General features: G+C 36.5%; 1 protein-coding gene across 2 annotated transcripts; it reads left to right on the top strand.

Annotated features, from left to right (window-relative positions):
* The first annotated feature begins 8,430 nt into the window (after window positions 1–8,430).
* Window positions 8,431–18,307, top strand: LOC146367780 (uncharacterized). Of its 2 annotated transcripts, none has more exons than XM_084913380.1 (7): window positions 8,431–8,553; window positions 10,229–10,338; window positions 16,025–16,234; window positions 16,352–16,451; window positions 16,570–16,808; window positions 16,975–17,132; window positions 17,786–18,307. In XM_084913380.1, the coding sequence occupies exons 3-5, from the start codon at window positions 16,036–16,038 to the stop codon at window positions 16,574–16,576; spliced, it is 306 nt and encodes a 101-aa protein (XP_084769506.1). In that variant the 5' UTR covers window positions 8,431–8,553; window positions 10,229–10,338; window positions 16,025–16,035; the 3' UTR covers window positions 16,577–16,808; window positions 16,975–17,132; window positions 17,786–18,307. The 2 variants fall into 2 exon arrangements, with proteins under 2 accessions (XP_084769506.1, XP_084769505.1); XM_084913379.1 differs by having other exon boundaries at window positions 8,431–8,558.
* The last annotated feature ends 1,674 nt before the right edge of the window (window positions 18,308–19,981 follow it).

The raw sequence follows: 19,981 nt of genomic DNA, 5'->3' as shown, positions 1-19,981 counted from the left end.
CGTTCGCTTACGTTTTTACTTTACCCACTGTCGCTTTACAACAAGCGTTTAAAGCACTCTTTGTGTTGAATTTACCCGGTAATTATTCCACCGTAACTTACACAAATATAGAGTTAAATAAAACAAAACGACACCCAACCAAGCCAAAAGAGGTATAAATATCCTCGAAGATAGTATCCGAAACCGGAGTGTTAACTGCAGCGCGCACAGTGGCCGAAAGATGTCACTGTTGAAATATATATGGCGCAAAGGCAACAAGACTGCAGTGTACACGATTTATAAAGGAAAAACCCAATCAATACTAAGTCTATTTGACAGTGCATTTTTATCCTATAATGAAATATAGTTAACTTGATAGGACATGTGCAAGACAATAACCTCATCCTTATACCACGAGGGACACTATTATTTTTCGATAACTGCAAAAATGCTGTGATGGAAATGTTATGGTCTTTGTAATAACCTGATATCATCTGAACAATTATGGGAGATTTGGGATCAACATGTTGAGCAGTTGTGTTTTGGATAAATGTTACATATTTTTCCTCTTGCAGTACTTAAGATATCAAATCAAGGCCAGGGGGCAGGGAAGCTGTTCCCATGGCACATGGTAATGAAACACAACAGTAAGACACTTCATGTTGGCTTTTTTCTTTAATTCATTACCTGTTTGAAACTTTGTTTGTTTGCTAAGCCACTTAACACCAACCTGTAAATAATTCAGGCATCGAAATGACACTTAACTCCAACCGGTGTTTCATTCACACATGATACTTAGCAAAGAACAGATTTAACAGTTGCATATTCACACACTTTGCTACTAGCAGCCTGTTGCAAAAGTACAACATTTCTTAGGTTGAATCTACAAAAAATGCCAAATATAACACAGTTTTATATTCATTGGCACTGACAAGGTGATTCCCAAAGATCTATTGGCTGAAAACTTGGTATATATTGGCATGGCAAAAAAACTGAGGAAGCTAAACAATTGGGGGACAAAAGAAGATATTTCAGACTTGGATGGAATTATAAATGCAGAAAGGAACCATCACATCCACTATGTAGCAACATCTCAAAAAAATAAAATTGTCAATACTTTCAGTGTTCAGAAATACAGTGATCCTAAACATACTGCAAATGCAGTAAAAACATACCTTGATTGAAAACCACACGATGAAACACTATTAGTCATGGACTGGCCTCCCTAGAGGGGAGAGATGCCTGATCCATGTCTCAAGTCAGTATTTGGTATGACCATGGCCATACCAAATACTGACTTTCAAACGTATTAGAATTGTATACAGTATTGTGCATGTGTATATAAAAGAAAACACATTTCTATTTGCAAGAACTATCTGCCTTGTTGCAAGTGTTCTGTCACAGATTACTAATTCTTACATTCTTTGAAAGCTAGACACTGTGCTTTGGCGCTCTCGGTGTACTCTCAGTATACTCCAGATTTCTGTTGAGGTATGTCTGCTCATCCTTTTAGAACTGTATAAAAGATTTCCTGTGTGTTTCAGCTGAAACACCATAGTATACAAGAATGTATGAAGCACTCTATCACCAAAGCCTTAAATGAAAGTTTTGAAGTTTTGAAGTTAATCCTAGTAATCCTTTTTTTGTTTGTTTTTTTCAACTACTGTGAAATTTAGAAGAAAAACAACAACCTTGCATCAAATGAAAATGCCATGACACTGCGTTACTCTAAGCTATTTTTCTTGAACTGTTTCTTTCATTTTCACTGATCTGTATACTTTTTTTTTGCTGAGCTATACATCTTCAAAAAACTATCAAAATGCAATACTGAAGCACTGTTATATCTCTATGTGGAGTTTTTGAATTAATGTTGAACTTCTTTTTAGTGATGAGCCACCAGTTCTTTATCTGTTATTCTTCTTATAGACTCATCTTCATTAAAATGCAGATGAATGAACTGCACATCAAGTGTGTTTTTATGACAAATTCCATCAAAGCAGGCCTACAGCTATAGGATTTGGGAAGCTACACCATTGATAACAAAATGACATTTGCATGTGTGATAACATAACGTGTGTCATGTCAAACATGTCTCTCAGCAACATGAAAAGAAGCAAAAAAAAAAAAAATCCCCCATAAACCAGTTTTCCACGTGACTGACAGCTCAGAGCCAAAAGCAATTCAGAAGTCTGATTCTCCCTTTTCATTAATTTCCGCATGGGCTTCCAGACAGTGCGTATCACCTCTGAGGATGTTGTCTCCATCCTGTTTTTTATAATTCTGGACAGTCCGTGGCAGATTTCATCCCTGAGACCACAAAAGTCAGTCGCCAATAAAAGCCATCAGTTCTTTCTTCCGTTCTATCACATATCTGAAAGGGTTTTAATGAGGGCCATAGACCCTGAAGACAACTTAATTACACCAGCTTTCCAAGTATATAGGGGAGGCAGCTACAACCTGTAACTGTTTCCTCTCTTCTGTAGCATCACATTGTGTTTAACTGTCAAGCTACCACTGCATTTCCCCTGAAATGAGGCTTTTGAACTTTGGTTGTCTGGTTTTGTACCCTGGATTGATTATAATAAAGTGTAATGCATTGCTTTTTGAATCTGTGAACATACCAACACTCTCTAAAACATTTCTTTTCAGCAGAAAATAAAGCCTCATCCTGCATTTCTCCTCATTTAAGACGTATAAATGTTCCACTTTAATGCTGCTTAGAGACTGCTTTATAATCACTGAAAGATAAAAAAAAACAAAAAACAAAACCCGCTTCTAACAGTGTCTGCCATGAAAGCTATGACGGAAAAAACAACAACTCCTACTTCTCCCAGAAATCGACTAATATGGTAGCACTTAGCATGCTAGAGCAGAGGCAGCGTTTTCTAAAGAGAGGGTTTAGGACTAGCTGTTGAAACTGGGGATACTAGAGTTCATTCTATGTTTATTTACAGCTGTTGAACACGTTTTTAACATAACCCTGGGATGTTTTTCTCTTATCCAACAAAAATCCTGTGAAGTGGAAAAACAAATTGCTAAAAATGCCCGGACTTTATAATTGCTTACATTTTGTGCAGTTTCTGACATGTTATCATGATTTCTCCTCTAGAGTAGTCCAAAGAACACGATTTCCACCCCCTATAACTCCTGACCATGATTTTAGCATGTGTGGACTATTAACTAATTACTTACAGAAAATACAGCCTCATTCACTTGTAGGGTTTTACATATCAGGATAAAATGAAAAAAATCTTTGGTAAGTCTTAGTAAGTCTTAAAATAAATTAAATACAACCTCAGATGAATGAAAACTGAGAATAATTAAAGAAAGAAAGAAAGAAAGAAAGAAAGAAAGAAAGAACTGAAGAAGCTTCTCAGATGAGAGGTTAAACATCTTCAAGGCCAAAGGAGCTTGCAAAGAAAAGCGTCTGTCCAGACGCTTTTCTTTGCAAGCTCCTTTGACTACAATGACTTGGATGACTGAGAACCTTCACAGACAAACATCTTCAAGGAAACTTAAAGAAGTCCAGACGCTTTTCTTTGCAAGCTCCTTTGACTACAATGACTTGGATGACTGAAAACCTTCACAGACAAATAATGTTATTATTCAATTAATTATAACATAATAAAGATCATCTGGTCGTTAAGAAGCCTTAAAGTTTGGTAAATACAACCTCAGATCAACTGTGAAATATGTTACTCTCTATCGTTGTTTTTTAACAACAGCTAAGCCAAAAATTTACAAATTAAGTAAGTCATGTGACAAAAAGGTTTTACTGTCATGGCCTGGGTCTAGGGACCCAGGGCTCATGTATTTTAGTGTATGTTTATGTTTATATTTTCCGTGTGGTGTTTTGGTTTTCTCTCCTTTTCTCTCCTGGTTTCTCCGTGTGAGCTTCCGGATGTTTTGGTTCGCTGAGGAGACTGCGAACCCGGAAGTGTTTCTGCACTAGAGACAGCCACACCTGCCGCTCGTCAAGGGAGCGGTATTGAAGACTGCAGCTGAGCTGAGGCCGACGCTGGATTCTTGAGTCAGAGCTCGTCAGTACAGCCATGGACTTTTGTATAAACCTTCGAGATAATAGATGTCCTGCTAACCTTAATGTGTTTGTGTTACCAGGAATCTGGAGCGGAGTGTGTTTTGAAGTCACGGTGTGGGAATAGGAGTTTTTTGGAGTCGCCACTTTTCACCTTTCACGGACATCTGCACTGTGTGGGATTCAGGGAGAATCGCCACAGGACCACAGTGCCTGGATTTTGTATATAGTTGTGTGTTTTCCAACCCCTGTCAATAAATCCACTGTCCTTCACTAAAAGTCTCGCGTTTGGGCCCTACTTTCACTGCAACTCCACGGTCTGCCGTCGCAGCCCGTGACATTTACTGGACTCTGTGAAGTCCTGTGCAAAACTTAAAAAAATATACCCAATGATTTGGTAACCTGTTCAATGACCTTTAGCAGCAATAACTTGAAAAAAAAATGCTTTCTGCATGACTCCATCACTCTGTCACATGGTTGTGGAGGAATTTTGGTCCACTCTTCTGTACCACATTGCTTCAGTTCATTAAAATTTGTATATGCTCATGCACAGTTCTGCCACAGGATTTCAGTCAGGTTGAGTCGGCCATTAAAACACCTTAATTCTTTTCTTTTTCAGCTATTATATCATACATATGCTAAGAATATTATCCTGTTGAATGACGCAGTTTCGTCCAAGCTTTAGGAAATGTGAAGCCTGATGACCTCACATTTGTCTCTAGAATACTTCAGTGTACAGAGGAGTTAATGGTTAACTGCAAGGTGTCCAGGTCCTGTGGCTGCAAAACAAACCCAAATCATCACCACCGTGCTTGATAGTTGTTATGAGGTGTGTCCCGATGTGCTGTGTTCGCTTTTCTCCAAAAGTGTTACTGTTAGCACCAAAGCTGCACTTCTCTGTCTGAAGGACATTGTTCCAGAAGTCTTGTGGTTTGTTCAGATACAACCTTGCAAACGTAAGCAGTGCTGCCATGTTGGTGGGGTTTTTTTTAGAGAAAAGAGACTCCTGGAAACCCTTCCAAATAAGCCAAACCTGTTGAGTATTTTTTTTTAAATTGTACTGTCATTTTTTTGCAGTTTCTTTGAGCATTGCACAATCTGACCTTGTGATAAATTTGCTGATACACCCATTTCTAGGAAGAATGTGGCATTGTATCGATGCACACCTGAACCCTCCAGACCAGCAAACTGCCAAAACGTGTACTGGACATGTTCATGCATTATATGGCATCAGAAATAGCACACCCTTGCCTCAGATAGCTGGAACAGAAAGAACAAAAGCATGAATCAGTTAGGAAGGCACTCATAAGAGCACATTACTCCAACATGTCCAACAGATCCCTTTGATTCAGCCTATTTAATGTTTCCTTCCATTTTGTACTTCACACAAGGTTTTACTCCCTATCTGCCAGGTCGTCTTGTCCTGTTCATTTTTTGTCTCAGCGGTCTTGAACTTTAACTAAATGACATAAAAGTGCGTTTCTCATTGGAATACAATTCTCTCTGGAAACTACTGAATCAGACATTTCAGGCTCTAAAATGCAAACCAACCAACAACACCTAAAATAGAATAATACTGTGGAAAAAGCCACAGTTTAACCAAATCTAATGTGTTTTACAGTGTTTGGGAAATACAACCGCAATTAAAACATATCCAATCCCGCCTATTCACTTTGATCATGTTAGTGTAATGAGATTCTGAGTAGTGTCAATTAAAATGAAGATGCTGTTAACTTTGTTCATTATGACAAGTACAAGCAAGAAAAAAACAAAACAGACCCTTCCTATGAATAATAAATGAGGCAGGGAGACCAGCACCAGCTCCTACATAAATTTAATATTTACTTAATAAATATTCCAGCTTGCTGAATTCTAAATAAGCCAAAGTAAAAAAAGAAAAAAAGAAAGACCGGTAGGATCAACAACAAAAACAACAAAACACAATAACTACTTAGGAATAATATGATGGTAACAAAAAATAAATAGACAGAAAACCTCCCCCAAATAGAAACTGTACAAATAGGAGATGAGACGAGAAGCAAATTCTGAGATTAGTGCAGCTCAAGTTACTCTTCTGAAGGATATTTAGGGCATATAGAATTTACCAGTAAGTATATAAGTGCTGAACTTTCAGAAACAGCCGCATATTTGCTTCAGTAACTGGCCCTCGATTTGAGTCAGACTTAAGCAGCAGTTGGGCCATTTATTCTTGAGGCTGACGGTCCTGTCATAAACTGCTCACAAACAAAGGCGGGCGTAGTCAGAAGAGGTTCTGAGAGTCATTTATTTATGCCGGCCTCCCAAAGTGCACAAAGGAATTTAAAACAATAAATAAATTACAAAAAAAAGTCACGGTAAAATCTAATTCCAGCGTCTTTTCAACAGCTCGAATCACATAACTCAGCGACGTCATTTCAGAGATCTTTGGTCACGTGATATTCTGATAACCGGCCTCGATAGGGCTTCATTTGAACACGCCCCCTTTACTAGACAGAGACACTTTTTTTTTTTTTTTGCACAGAAATGTACAACAATTATGGCAATCTCTACAAAGATTCTATTTTCCCAACATGAAATAGTATCAGAACAGGCTGAATTCCAACATATAGAAGATAGATAATGAACAGGAAGTACAAACAACAACAAATAAATAAATAAAAACAAACCCCAAACAGAATCAAAGCAAACAAACAAACAAACAAACAAAAAACAAAAAAAAAGACGTTATACTTTAGGGGTTTTCTAGCAGATCTAGTTCAATAATCATATGATTCAGAACCAGAGCTTGTTTTTTGTCCATACATGTAACAGATGAGAGGAAGAGGCAGAGTTCTTTGTGAAAAGTAAAAAAGGACGGTTTTGTTTTCAGAAAACGACATTTGTGAATGAAGAATTTGCCCATAATAATTATTACATTTAGAATATTTTCAAGCTTCTTTTCTTTTCTTAGAGAACCAAAGATACTATCATTTTTAGAAAATTCAAGTAAGTTTGGAATCTTTTGAAAGAGCCAGTAGTGCACATCGTTCCACAGGGCTTTACAGAATATACAATTATAAAATAAATGTTCTGTAGATTCAATATCCCCATCACAAAAAGAGCAAGAATTATTATCAATAGCTGCGACGTCTGAGAAATTCTTTGGAAGGGTAAATACCAGAAAGGATTTTGTAGTGGACCTCCTTAGCTTTGGGAGGAATGGGAAGTTTTAGGTAATTTTTTCTGATCTCTTTCTTTTGATCACCGGAGAACAGATGTGAGATGGAATTTGGATTGGATCTATAAGGGAAAAAAAACTGTATGACACATTACTGTATGTCTTCTGTATGTGAATCATACAGAAATCCGTTACTTGTCCCCATACTTTTACTTAATTCACTTAATGTACACTGTAAAAAAAGTCAGTAAAATATACAGCAAAACACCGTCAAATTCCAACGGTAATGGAGCGTAAAACCAAAAACTTCCTTTTACTGTATTAAATAGATTGAATAACCGTTAATTGTGAGACTGGATAAAACTTTGTTTTTTACTGTAATAAAATGTTGAAATTATAAATATTTTCTGTGAAAACAAATAAATATGCATACATTTTACAATTAAATATTGTAATGTTGAAAATGTCTGAAAAACTTAGATTTTACGGTATTATTTGAGTAAAACTACATCTTTTGGGGTTGTGCACATTGGAATTCACAGTATAAAGCTGTAGATTTTTAAGCAAACAAAAACATTCATTTTTACAGAAGCAAGATGTTAAAAAATAGGGTCCACCGTAATAATACAACCAGTAAATAAATTTTTTTTAAAAAAAGAAGCAAATATCAGCAGTGAAAGACAATAAAATTGATAGTATTTTTTTTTTATTTTAAAATTCAGATACTGATATACAGATTAAAAGTTAGGCCTGCAGTATATCATTGTTAACCTTCTGATAAAAAAAAATCAACAGCAAAAGAAGATGTTAAAAATAAAGTTCATGGTTGTGAATAAAATTGATTTCAATAATCTTTTTTAATTATTATTTTAAAACAACTTTATGTTGTTGTGTTTCACGCCATATTATCAGACTACCTTAAGTGGGTCCGCCTTAAATTTTGAGTTTGTGTGATCGCTGTTGATTGGTAGCTAAACTACTGGTAAACTGTGTACAGGCGTTTTACGTTCGAATTGCAGAGAAAAAAAAATTCTGGTAGCAACATTGTGCAGTATGAGCGAACCATTTCACCAAAAAAAGGGGAAGCAAGGCAAGACGTGGCTGCAGCGGTCTGCAGACGTGTCTTCTGATCAAATTCGAACCTCCTCCTAAAGAAACAAAGAGCGACGTTATATTGCGGGATGACGTCACCTGAAAATGACCAATAGCGCGGCGCGCTGCTGAGCTGTGTGCCATCCGCTCTTTTTTTCATGCAGGAGACTCAAGTTGGCTTCGCTAACGGACACAGTTTTGAACTCGTATATTAGCGCCATTTATTGCTGCTTGGACCACAGCATCTTCGGAATTTGTAGACATCCTGGCAGCTTACAATTAGTTCGAGGTGAGGTAAGTACATGCACCTTCAAGTTATCTCTGTTATAAAAATCCACCAGCCCAGCATTTATAGATAATTTTAGCAGTTCGTTTTTTATGAGTGAGGTTGTGAATTTAGTTAGCATTTGTGAGTTGAGTTAGCATTACTGTCGCGAGGGAAGCATTGCTCTGGATTAGTTTCTGTGTTTGGCGTGCTTAATTCGCTAGGGAGGAATTACCAAAGTACATGGAGTTATGTTAACCTGTAATTTCTGTGGTAAGGTAGTTCAGTCATCAGGGGGTGCTTCATTGTAAACTGCATCGGAATGAGCCACGTTGTTTCTTTTGGTGTATTGAAGCAGGCTGCAAGCAGACATACACCAGGTATGGCGCGTTTAAGGCTCATTTTTACCGAAGACACTCTGCCCCCACCCATGTCACTGGTGTGGCGGTGGTTTCTTCGTTTACATGTGCAATGGCGATGTGTGAACGTCAGTGTCAGAACTCTAAAGAGTTAATAGCTCATCTGAAGAGCCATATTGTGGAAGGACACGTGGTCACTTGTCCAGTAAGAGGATGCACAAATACCTTTAGAGTTAAATCATCTTTTACTGCTCACATGTCACGTAAACACAGAGTTTTCAGACAGCAGCATTGGTGATTTATATAGAGAGTCTGCATGTCAATCATCATCTGTTCCAACCACGTCAGATGACTTTGTACCCTTGATTTCTGAGCCTGCTGCACAGTCTATTACAGATGAAGATAACATGGAAATGCCCCCTGAATTCTGTGATCTTTTTCTGAGAAACGTTTCACTATTCTACTTAAAATTGCAGGGTCAGTTTATACTGCCTGCTTCAACCATACAGAACATTGTGGAGGAAATGCAGAACATGCATGAGTTGGGACAGACATACAGTTTGGGTAAACTTGCATCACTGTTAAAAGATGACACATCATTATCAGAGGAGGACATCAACAAAGTCTGCGAGTCTGTCAAAAGCTATGATCTTTTTTCTGCATGTCATACCGGGCCATTGAGGACAGTGCATTCCAGAGCTCAGACCTTTAAAAAAGCCTTCAACTATGTGGAACCAAAGAAAATATTTTTAGGGAGAGATGAAAACAGAAAAGATAGGTTTGCCTATTATGTGCCTTTAAGAGAGACTTTGAGATGTCTGCTAGAGTCTGATCTGTGGCAGCAATCAGAAGAGCCCTCTACTGAGCCTCCTGCTGATGTTCTGTGTGACATAAGTGATAGTAAGCTGTTTAAATCAAATGATTTTTTTGGTCAAAACCCATCATGTCTCAAGCTAGTACTCTACCAGGATGCCTTTGAAGTCGTTAACCCTTTAGGCTCTGCAAGGACAAAACACAAGGTATTAGCTGTATATGCATCAGTGGCAAACTTGCCACTTCATGTACGCTCAGACACAGATCACATGTCTCTTGTCTTACTGTGCAGGGAGAAAGATTTTAAAGAGTTTGGTCATGCTAATGTGTTCTCTGAATTACTGGCAGACTTGAAAGAATTGGAGGACAGTGGGATTGTTGCATCAGATGAAACTAGAGTCAGAGGAACTTTGTTTTGCATTGCTGGTGATAATCTGGGTTCTCACTGTATTGGTGGCTTCACTGAAAACTTTAGTTCTTCAAAGTACTTCTGCAGGTACTGCCTGATAACGAAATCTGAATTTCAGGGTGCTGACCCAAATCTGTGTGGACCAGAACGTACCAAAGAGAACTACAACTCTGCTGTTGATCGCCTCCAGATTGACAATACACCAGACGTCGAAGGAGTGAAGTTCAGGTCAGTGTTCAATTCACTGAAATACTTCAACGTTTGTATGCCAGGCTTGCCACCATGTCTAGGTCATGATATCTTTGAGGGAGTTTTGGCTTATGATGTGGCACTGTATCTGAAATACTTCATAAAGAAAAAAGCATGGTTCACTTACTCCACTCTGAACCGACGCATCAAACAGTTTAGTTACCATGCCTCTGATGCTTCTACAAAGCCATCTGAGGTCAGTCCTCAAGCAGCTAAACTCTCAGGACAGGCTGTACAGAACTGGAACTCCCTCCGATTGCTGCCTCTCATAGTTGGTGACATAGTGACAGACCCCACAGATGATGTGTGGAACTTTTTTTTTTTTTTTTTTTTTTGTTTCACACATGGTACAGCAGTAATGCATTCCCATACACAACCTTCCTTTCAATTAAAGTAACACTGTTTCCATGCATGAAAAGGAGCAGGAAGAAGAATAAATTCTTATTGATACCTGCCCCCTATCTGTGACAATACAAGTAGGCAACCAAAATTACACTATGACAATTTTCTGCACATAACAAAACAAAACAAAGCAAACAGAACAATATACTCAACAATGAGCAATACCACTAAATATCAAACTAAAAGGATCATTTTTCTACAATTAAATTCTATTCTTTTCAACTTCTTCATATTGGTTTATCATTTTATTCTTATAGCAGATTTTAAATTGAGAAACATTTATACAACACTTAAGTTGATCACTGAGAGAATTCCAGTTTCTTATGCCTATGACTGTTGGACACATTTGCCTTTGTGTGGTTCGAGCAAACCGGTGCTTAAAATAAAACTTCCTTCTGCCGTCCCCATTTTCTGAACACAATACAAATAAACTTTGTAACTTAAGAGGTAGTGTTTTATTTTTCGCCCTAAACATAATAGTTAAAGTCTGTAATTTCACTATGTCTTCTAGTTTTAACAATTTCGATTTTATAAACAAATTATTGGTGTGTTCTCTATATTTAACATTATGCATAATTCGAAGCGCTCTCTTCTGTAATAAATATAATGGTTTCATATTAGTCACGTATGTATTCCCCCATACTTCAACACAATAGCTCAGATAGGGTAGAAACAATGAAAAATATAATATTCTCATTGTCTTGTAATCTAATATATATCTAACATTACCCAGGATATAAATACTTTTAGCCAACTTTTTTTTAACATGTTCAATATGTGATTTCCATGTTAACTTGTCATCCACTATTACACCCAGAAAACGGAATTCTGTCACTCTTTCAATTAATACTCCCTCTATAGATAATACTATCTCTTCCGCCTTTACACGGTTTCCGAATATCATAAACTTTGTTTTTTCCAAATTCAGTGATAACTCATTTACATCAAACCATTTTTTAATTTTTTCCATTTCAATAACCATAATTTTAGCCAATTCTTTCAAGTTCTCTCCGGAACAATAAAAATTTGTATCGTCTGCAAACAAAACAAAATTCAACATTTTTGACACATCACAAATGTCATTTATATATAAATTAAAAAGTTTTGGTCCTAAAACAGAACCTTGAGGGACCCCACATTCTATTTTCATTCTATCAGATGAATTGCCTAAACACTGCACATACTGAAACCTATTATCTAAATAGCTGCTTAACCAGTTCAATACTATTCCTCTCACACCATAAGTTCTTAACTTAGAAATCAAGATGGAGTGTTGCAGAGTGTCAAAAGCTTTTCTTAAATCAATGAATACCCCTATAGTATATTTATTATGATGTGTTGCTGATGAAATGTCTTCAATAGTATTCATTAATGCTATTGCTGTTGATCTGTTCCGTCGAAATCCGTACTGACTTTCGCTTAGCAGTTGATGTTTTTCAATGAAACTATCAAATCTTTGTGCAAAGAGTTTTTCAAGCACTTTAGAAAACTGTGATAGCAATGATACTGGTCTATAATTATTAAAACTATGTCTGTCTCCCGATTTATAAAGAGGGATAACTTTTGCCACTTTCATTCGGTCAGGAAATACACCCGAATAAAATGAAAGATTAAAAATATAACAGAGAGGTTTGATTATACAATCCAAGGTCTTTTTTACGATGACCATGTCTAACCCATCACAGTCAGTGGATGTCTTGTTTTTTAGATTCTGCTACAATAGCTATGATTTCTTTTTCAGTGATTTCCCCTAAAAACATAGACTGTACCACTCTGCTATCTCCTTTCCATTCTGAATCATCCTGTTTTCTAATTAAGTTTGCCAGGTTAGGCCCAATATTTACAAAAAAAGAATTAAATTCATTTACCACTTCATTCATATCACGTACAACCTTATTTTTCTTATTAAAGTAAGTAGGTACATTTAAAGATGTATATTTATTACCCAATACGTTTTTTAAGATATTCCACGTACCCTTAACATTATTTTTGTTTTTGTAAAATAATTTATTATAATACTCTTTCTTAGCCTTTCTGATAATTAATACTAAATTATTTTTATAAACTTTATATTTCATTTCAGCAGGCTTTGTTCTAAGTTTTATATAATCTCTATACAATTTATTTTTCTTTTTACATGCATTTTCTAATCCTTTTGTTATCCATGGTTTACCAGTAGTTTTCTTTTTCTTTTGCTTATATAATACCAGTGGACAGTGATTTTCATACAAAACCAAATAAGTTTTTAAGAATGCCTTGTATGCAGCATTGACGTCATTTACATAAACCTCATTCCAATCTTCTTTCATAAGATCTTGCCTGAACTCATTTATTGCATCATCATTTCTAATTCTTATATATCTGTCCACACACACTTCCTCCTTTCGTGTCATTTTATAATCTAAAGTAACAAAAACAGGTAAATGATCACTTATGTCATTTATGACAAGACCACTTATAATGCTGCTCTCCAAGCAATTAATAAAAATATGATCAATTGAAGTAGCTGACTTTTCAGTTATTCTACTAGGTTTAGTAATCAGAGGGTAGAACCCTCTTCCAAATAATAACTCAAAAAAATCTGATGATGCCTTATGATTGGACATTTTTAAAAAATCAATATTATAATCACCGCAAATACAGAATGTCTTATTTCCCTTTACCTTGCTCAATAAATCTTCTAATACATCTGTGAATGTTTCTATCAGTGTTCCAGGCCTTCTATACATACAAGTAACAATTATATTACTCTTTCTTTCCCTTTCTATTTCTACTGTCACACACTCCATTAAATCATCAATAGCCACAGACATATATTCAACCTGTTTACATTTCAAATCACTATCAACAAAAAGTGCCACACCTCCTGCCTTCTTATTAGATCTATTTATATGATGTAATTCATACCCATCAATGTGAAAGTCCCAACCCCTTTCCTCATCTATCCATGTTTCTGATAGTGCTATCACTTTAAACTTGCCTTTCAGATTATTCAAAAAATCATAGATCAGAACAAAACTTTTATAGAGGCTTCTACAGTTGAAATGAATTAATGAAAATGTATTGCCTAAGTCAACATTATCCCTAAATTGTTTCTCAGTATAATACTCGCATGTAACATTAATTGCATTAAGCACATTCCTTTCTGGATCGATATTATTTTCAAAATCATGTAATTTGTAATCCGAATCTTCAGTCATTATGATTGAGTATTCTTTAAATGTCTGTTATCCTTATGACATACCCAAGTATTTCACAACATATTTTGAAAAACCACTCATAGTTATACAGTTCTTTCCGATCCATAAATAACTGCGGCTCAGATCTATATCTCGTCTTCGCGCATAATTGTAACACCGTCGGTCCCAGTTCCATATCCACCTGCAGCTTCACAGTAATACTCTTCCAGTCTACTGTCTCATACCTTGCCATTTTCCCCCTCCTGCAGTCGGAAATAGTGTCTTTCATTGAATAAGTTCGGCTAGTTGTTAGCAAACACATCATAACAGACCTTCTGCCGTCCGACCGCAACAGTGTAATCATCCCCCGTAATTGTCCAAATCATGAAGATCCCTGATCATTACAACCTTGGCTTCTTCTGGTGTTCCGTTGAGCCTTATCATCACTTTGCAATTTCTTGTCCATGTTGCTTGGATTTTCTTTTCTTTACACATGATACGGGCTTGTCTGGCAATGTCGGCGTTCTTTTTCGTGAGATGTTCATTCACATATACTCCACTCCCTTTCAGTTGTCTGGACTGCCTCAGTAGCTCAATTTTGTGTTTTTGATTCACAAATTTTACTACTATTGCTGGAGGTGCCCTGGCATTCTTTCTGGGGAGGGTATAACACGCCGCGATGTTGTTGCTATGCAGGGGAAGTTTTTTACTCGCAAAAAACTCCACTACCTGACGCTCTAGTGTTTGTTGCTCCTCCACCGGGGGCTCATCTCCGCCAGACCTCACACCACTCCCAATCTCAGTAACTCTTGCGTAGCTCCTGTGTTTGGTTTCCAAACCGGTAATAATCACGTCCTCCAGTCGTGCATGCTGTTCTAAATCCTCCACTCTCCTTTCTAAGAGCTGGATTGTTTTATCCTTTTCCTTAATCAAGCTTTTTAATTCTTTGATTTGGTCCATTAAAGTTGTTAACATTCCTTGTTGCTTAACTATTCTTTCGACGTCTGTTGACAACGAGTTAAGCGACAGCTTAATCTCCTCCAAATCTTCTTCAATTTTTCTCATCTTTGCCATTTTCTCCTTTTTGTTTGTTTGTGTTTTGTTTCAAGCTAAATAAATTTGACTTAGAATTCATCACACAACTTATTCTGAGACGCCAATCTGGCTGTAGCTGCGTTCGCCATCTTGAAAAAAAAAAAAAAAGTACAACTTAACTCTGCAGCTGAAAGATATTGTAGACATGGTGTGTGCTCAGTGGCTCAGGTAGCATATCTTGATATTCTTATTCAAGAATATTTAGAGTCAAGAAAAGCTCTGTTCCCAGAATGCAACCTGAGACCAAAACACCATTTTCTACGCCATTACCCAGCACTGATTCTGAAATTTGGCCCACTGATAAGATTATGGACAATGCGCTTTGAAAGTAAGCACAGTTATTTCAAGAGGTGTGCCAGAAATCTGAAAAATTTCAAAAACCTCTGCCATACACTCTCTGAAAGACATCAGATGTTTCAAGCCTATCTTGCAGCAGGGTCATTGTGTCAATCTGTCTTGAAAGTCAAAGATGGTTCTCCATTTTACTCACTGCTGTACAGTAAAGCCATTCAAGAAGCAGTTCAAATGTTTGACTTTACTGAAACCAATACAAAGGTCACAGTAGAAATGATGTACAAGGGAACACAGTACAAGAAAGGACACTTCCTTGTCACAGGGGGCTCTGACTCTGAGTTTGGTGAAGTAGTTCTCATTTTGATTAAGAATGAGAGTGTTTATTTTCTGGTGTCGGTGCACGTGACAGAATACCATTCTCAGTATCATCTGCACTCAGTGAGAAAGGAAAAAGAAAAGATGCAGTGTGTGAACATCATTGACTTAATTGATTTCTATCCATTAACATCTTACATGAAGTATGGGTACCAAATGGTTCCATTGAAACACAGTGTGCTGTCACAATAATGGTGCTGTTAGTTTGGTACTTACGAAACACTGTATAAAAGTGTAGTATCAAGCAAGATCAGCTTCATATTTTAAGACCAAAGGTACCACTTGGTGTAAATTGACCTTTATTCACATTCTTTTATCAGACATCTCAGAAATGGGGGACAGCATAAGGAGTTCCATTACTAAGGTGCTGCCGGACCTGTCTGCCTTAATCCTTGAAATTGTACTGGAGGCACTACAATCATTAGGAGTGGAGACATCTGAGGACTTGCAGTTCATCAGTGAGACTGATCTGAACTCTGTCCTGAGACCAGTTCAGGCAAGAAAACTGCTGGCTGCCTGGAAACAAACCAGTAAGTATTATGATTTCATTGCACAATAGCCATGAAGGGCTTTCGGTTTTTTCTATTATGCTTTGGCCAAGGTCCAAAAAGTACAATTAATCTATTGTTTGTGATATTGTTTTACAGCACCAAATATGGAAATTTCAAGCCAGGCCAGCATATCGTCTCCATCTGTTTTAAGGTTTAAGGGTGGTGGCACAGCTAAGACCCAAGAGTCTCTTTCAAGGTTAGTAAAGTAAACAGATTCAAGAAGATATTTTACACATTTCTTTGTTGTCTGTCTCTAAATCTTATTTTGTCTTTATTATGATTAAAAAGGTTTGTTTTGTTCCTGCCCTTTTCAGACACTGAATTTGAGCAGAAACCATAAGGATACTCAAAGGACCTGTGACTTCAGAGATTTCAGATCATAATCTTTTTTTCTTTTTTTTCCCCATTAAATTCATTTTCCTTTTTCCCTTTACAATATTGCTGTTTTGTTTTTGTAAACAGCATCAACTGAGAGGGACAGATGAAACAGTTTCAAGACAATGGCAGGAAAAACATGCTGAAGATTGAAACAAACCTTGGCTGGAAATATTTGGTATGTGTTTTACCGTAAATCAAATTGTTGAAAAACATTCAGCTACACTGCAACACAGGGAAACTTGATTTGCACTTATTTTGTTACTTTAATTTCTTGTCTCATTATTTTTGTCAGTTATTATTGTTTATGGTGTATGCCCTTCTTGTTTTCTTTCTGAATGCAGAAGGTATCTAGCCAGTCCACAATGAAAGCTTCGTTGCACCCCATGAGTCTTCTGGCAGAAATGATGGCGCCTGTATTCTTTGGTTTCCCTAAACATCACACCCTGCCTGTTTATACGAGGCTCTTCAATTAAGTCTGCACCCAAAGATTCAATGAGAGGTAAGCAGTGGTATTATTCAAGTTTTGCTAAAGAAAGATGGACAGGAGACACTAATCTTAATCAGCCGAGCTCAGGTTCATGTCCAGGTGAGCAGTTTCATACGCTATAAAATGTAGATTGAATGATGGGTCTCATCACCATGCATTCAGCCATTAACTTCAAGTTCTATGATAAATCAATAGGAAACTTAAATACGTTTTCCAACAAATTATGATTGTGATTAGGGCTGCGTTGTCTATGTATCACTTTTACATAAGTAGATTTAAAGGATAACTATTGCCAAAACGCAACCTGGGCTGTTTTTTTGTTTTTTTTTTACTGTATCGATTTTGATGCGCTCAAATTTATGCCCCGGCCCCCTAGTATTCCCATTCACTGGCTATTGACCACAAAACAAAATCACGGTCAATCTCAAAAACGGCTCGTTTGTCGTAATTATGCTTTTATATATATGTTTGTCTCGTTTACAGTAAAAAAAAAAAAAAAAAAAAAACAGCCCAGGTTGCATTTTGACAATAGCTATCCTTTACGAACTGTATATTTTACACTTAAGAAATCATTTATCATTAGATCTGTTTTTGGCAGCACGTTTTGTTCATTTCTGTGCATTTTGCTCAAGCACTGATCAAACTTTGTCCATTTTTTGCTGCAGAGGGGATCCTGCCAGTCCAAAGTGAACTCCTGATGGACATTGAAGTACTCCTGCAGAGCTTGTATCTTCGACACCATGCGCATTAGAAACTCCACTGAGTCCTTTCCTTCACCAAGGCAGGACCCAGTGACTCATTACTGTTGATAGGTCAGGGGCAGGTAATATTTTGTTTCATGTTTATTCATTCCTCCATGGATTACCAGCCACATATATGGACACATGCTGTATTCTCAAGATCTATGCTGTTTTGTAGGAATAGAGAAAATGATATGTTTAGTCTGTTTTCAAATGGTATGTCAAATTTTCTCATTGTTTATCAGTAATATTCACTACCTTGGTTATATATGAGCATCTTTAGATTTTTCTATATTTAGCGGTTGCAAATGTAAAATGTACGGTAAACCATTTATGTTCCTCATATTGTACTGTATTTTTAGCGGTAAAATACCGGCAGCTGTGGTTGCCAGGAATTTACCGTAAAATGTATCTGGTCAAAATAAAATGCTGTAATTTGTTATACAATTTCACTGTTTTTTACTGTCAAAGGTTTTAATAAGGTTTAACATATTTCTGTTATTTACAATAATAGGGTCTATCCTATTACTGTTAAATTAACAACAAATTACTGTAAATATTATTATATTATAACTTTTTTTTTTTACTGCAAATATCCGTAAAAAGCTATGGAAAGTTGCATTTTTTACATTAAATTGCTGTATAATTGACAAATATATTTGTTTTTTTCTATCATGATTTTGGTAAAATAATACGTTGTCTACCTTAAAATTTAGGGTTACAAAACCAGTATACCGTATTGTCTTTTACAGATTCCACATTTTTTACACGGTATATTCCTGGCAACCACAGCTGCCGGTATTTTACCGTGAATTTGACAGTTTTTTTTTTTTTTTACAGTGTACAGAATTCACCTGCTTGCTGCATACAATGCTACTACTGCACATTTACATAATGTATATAATATATAATGTTCTTCCTCTCTCCCCCCTTATGCACATGTCAAGGAGCGTGTCAGGTTACATTTCACTGCGTGTTATACTTGTATAACTATGCATGTGATGAATAAAGAATCTTGAATCTTGAAAGGATTCCTGCTAAATGTAGTTCCACAAGCAACCAAATCATGGGGTGTACTTAGTTTTTCATACACTGCGTCTACATTTTGGCCTAGATTTTGTTAAATAAATAACACAGTGTAATATGTCATGTGTTATTATTTGTCTGAGGTTGTATTTACCCAACCAGTAAGGTCTGGGTAATTTTTATATCCTGATATATAAAACCTTAGAAGTTTTCCCAGGACTACATGATACTGTGATAACTTTGGCATGAGTTAGATACAGATACTAAAGTGTAAAAATTGAGCTCACTGGAATGCATCTCAAGAAACTGCAGTGACAATGTAATATTACATATTATTACTGGTAGGAGCTTATGAATACTTCGATTTTAATTTCTTTCCTCAGCATGAACATATCCAAGTGGTATTAAAAATTAATTTTGTTCTAGATTAATCTGTGTCTTTCATCAAGCTGCTGCTGTTGATAGATCACTTGTAGCTGTCTTTAATGCTGTTGCTGTTACACCATACTGTTTATTAATTATCCAGAGCAAACACTTCTCTGGTGTGTCACCACACGAGTCGGTAACTTCTGGTTTCAGACACGTCTGTTCACTTAGGGAGTATGACTCCTTACGTACTTCAACACAGATTGAACATCCTTGAGTTTGCAGAATAGAGTTTGCATTCTCTGAAGAGATTAAAGGAACAAAAGGAGGGATATTTAATTGAGGCACCAAAAATATACTTTTTTACTAACATTTAATTTAATAACTAAAAATGAAGGCAGTTGGAAATGTGATGAAAAATCGATGCAATTAGTTTGTATGCTGGAATGAGACGAGACTGGGCAAATGTTATTGAACTGCTCAGTTTCAGTTGCGAGCCTGTGGAATTGACTATCTCGACACATGTGCTGAGTTTAAATCTGACTCAGAGGTCTTCTGTTAACACACAGAGGTCTTATTTTGCTTGTTAGCCCCTGCAGGGTCATTTTGGCTTTCATTTTTTTTTTTCTTCTTTTTTTCAGTGGTTAGTTGGTTTATTGGACCTGAAGCACCGTTCAAGTCCAGCAGAGTAGTGTTTTGATTCCCGTTATTGTTTTAAATTTCAAAATT

The sequence above is a fragment of the Perissodus microlepis genome, chromosome 18 (genome assembly GCF_051167445.1).
Source record: "Perissodus microlepis isolate ML-2025 ecotype Zambia chromosome 18, ASM5116744v1, whole genome shotgun sequence".
Lineage (NCBI taxonomy): Eukaryota > Metazoa > Chordata > Actinopteri > Cichliformes > Cichlidae > Perissodus > Perissodus microlepis.
This window is presented reverse-complemented; position numbering and strand designations above follow the sequence as displayed.

Coding starts and splice junctions, on each gene's coding strand:
- LOC146367780 (XM_084913380.1), top strand. CDS start 16,036: ATGGGGGACAGCATAAGGAGTTCCATTACTAAGGTGCTGCCGGACCTG. Junction 16,235..16,351: donor GGCTGCCTGGAAACAAACCA/GTAAGTATTATG, acceptor ATTGTTTTACAG/CACCAAATATGGAAATTTCA.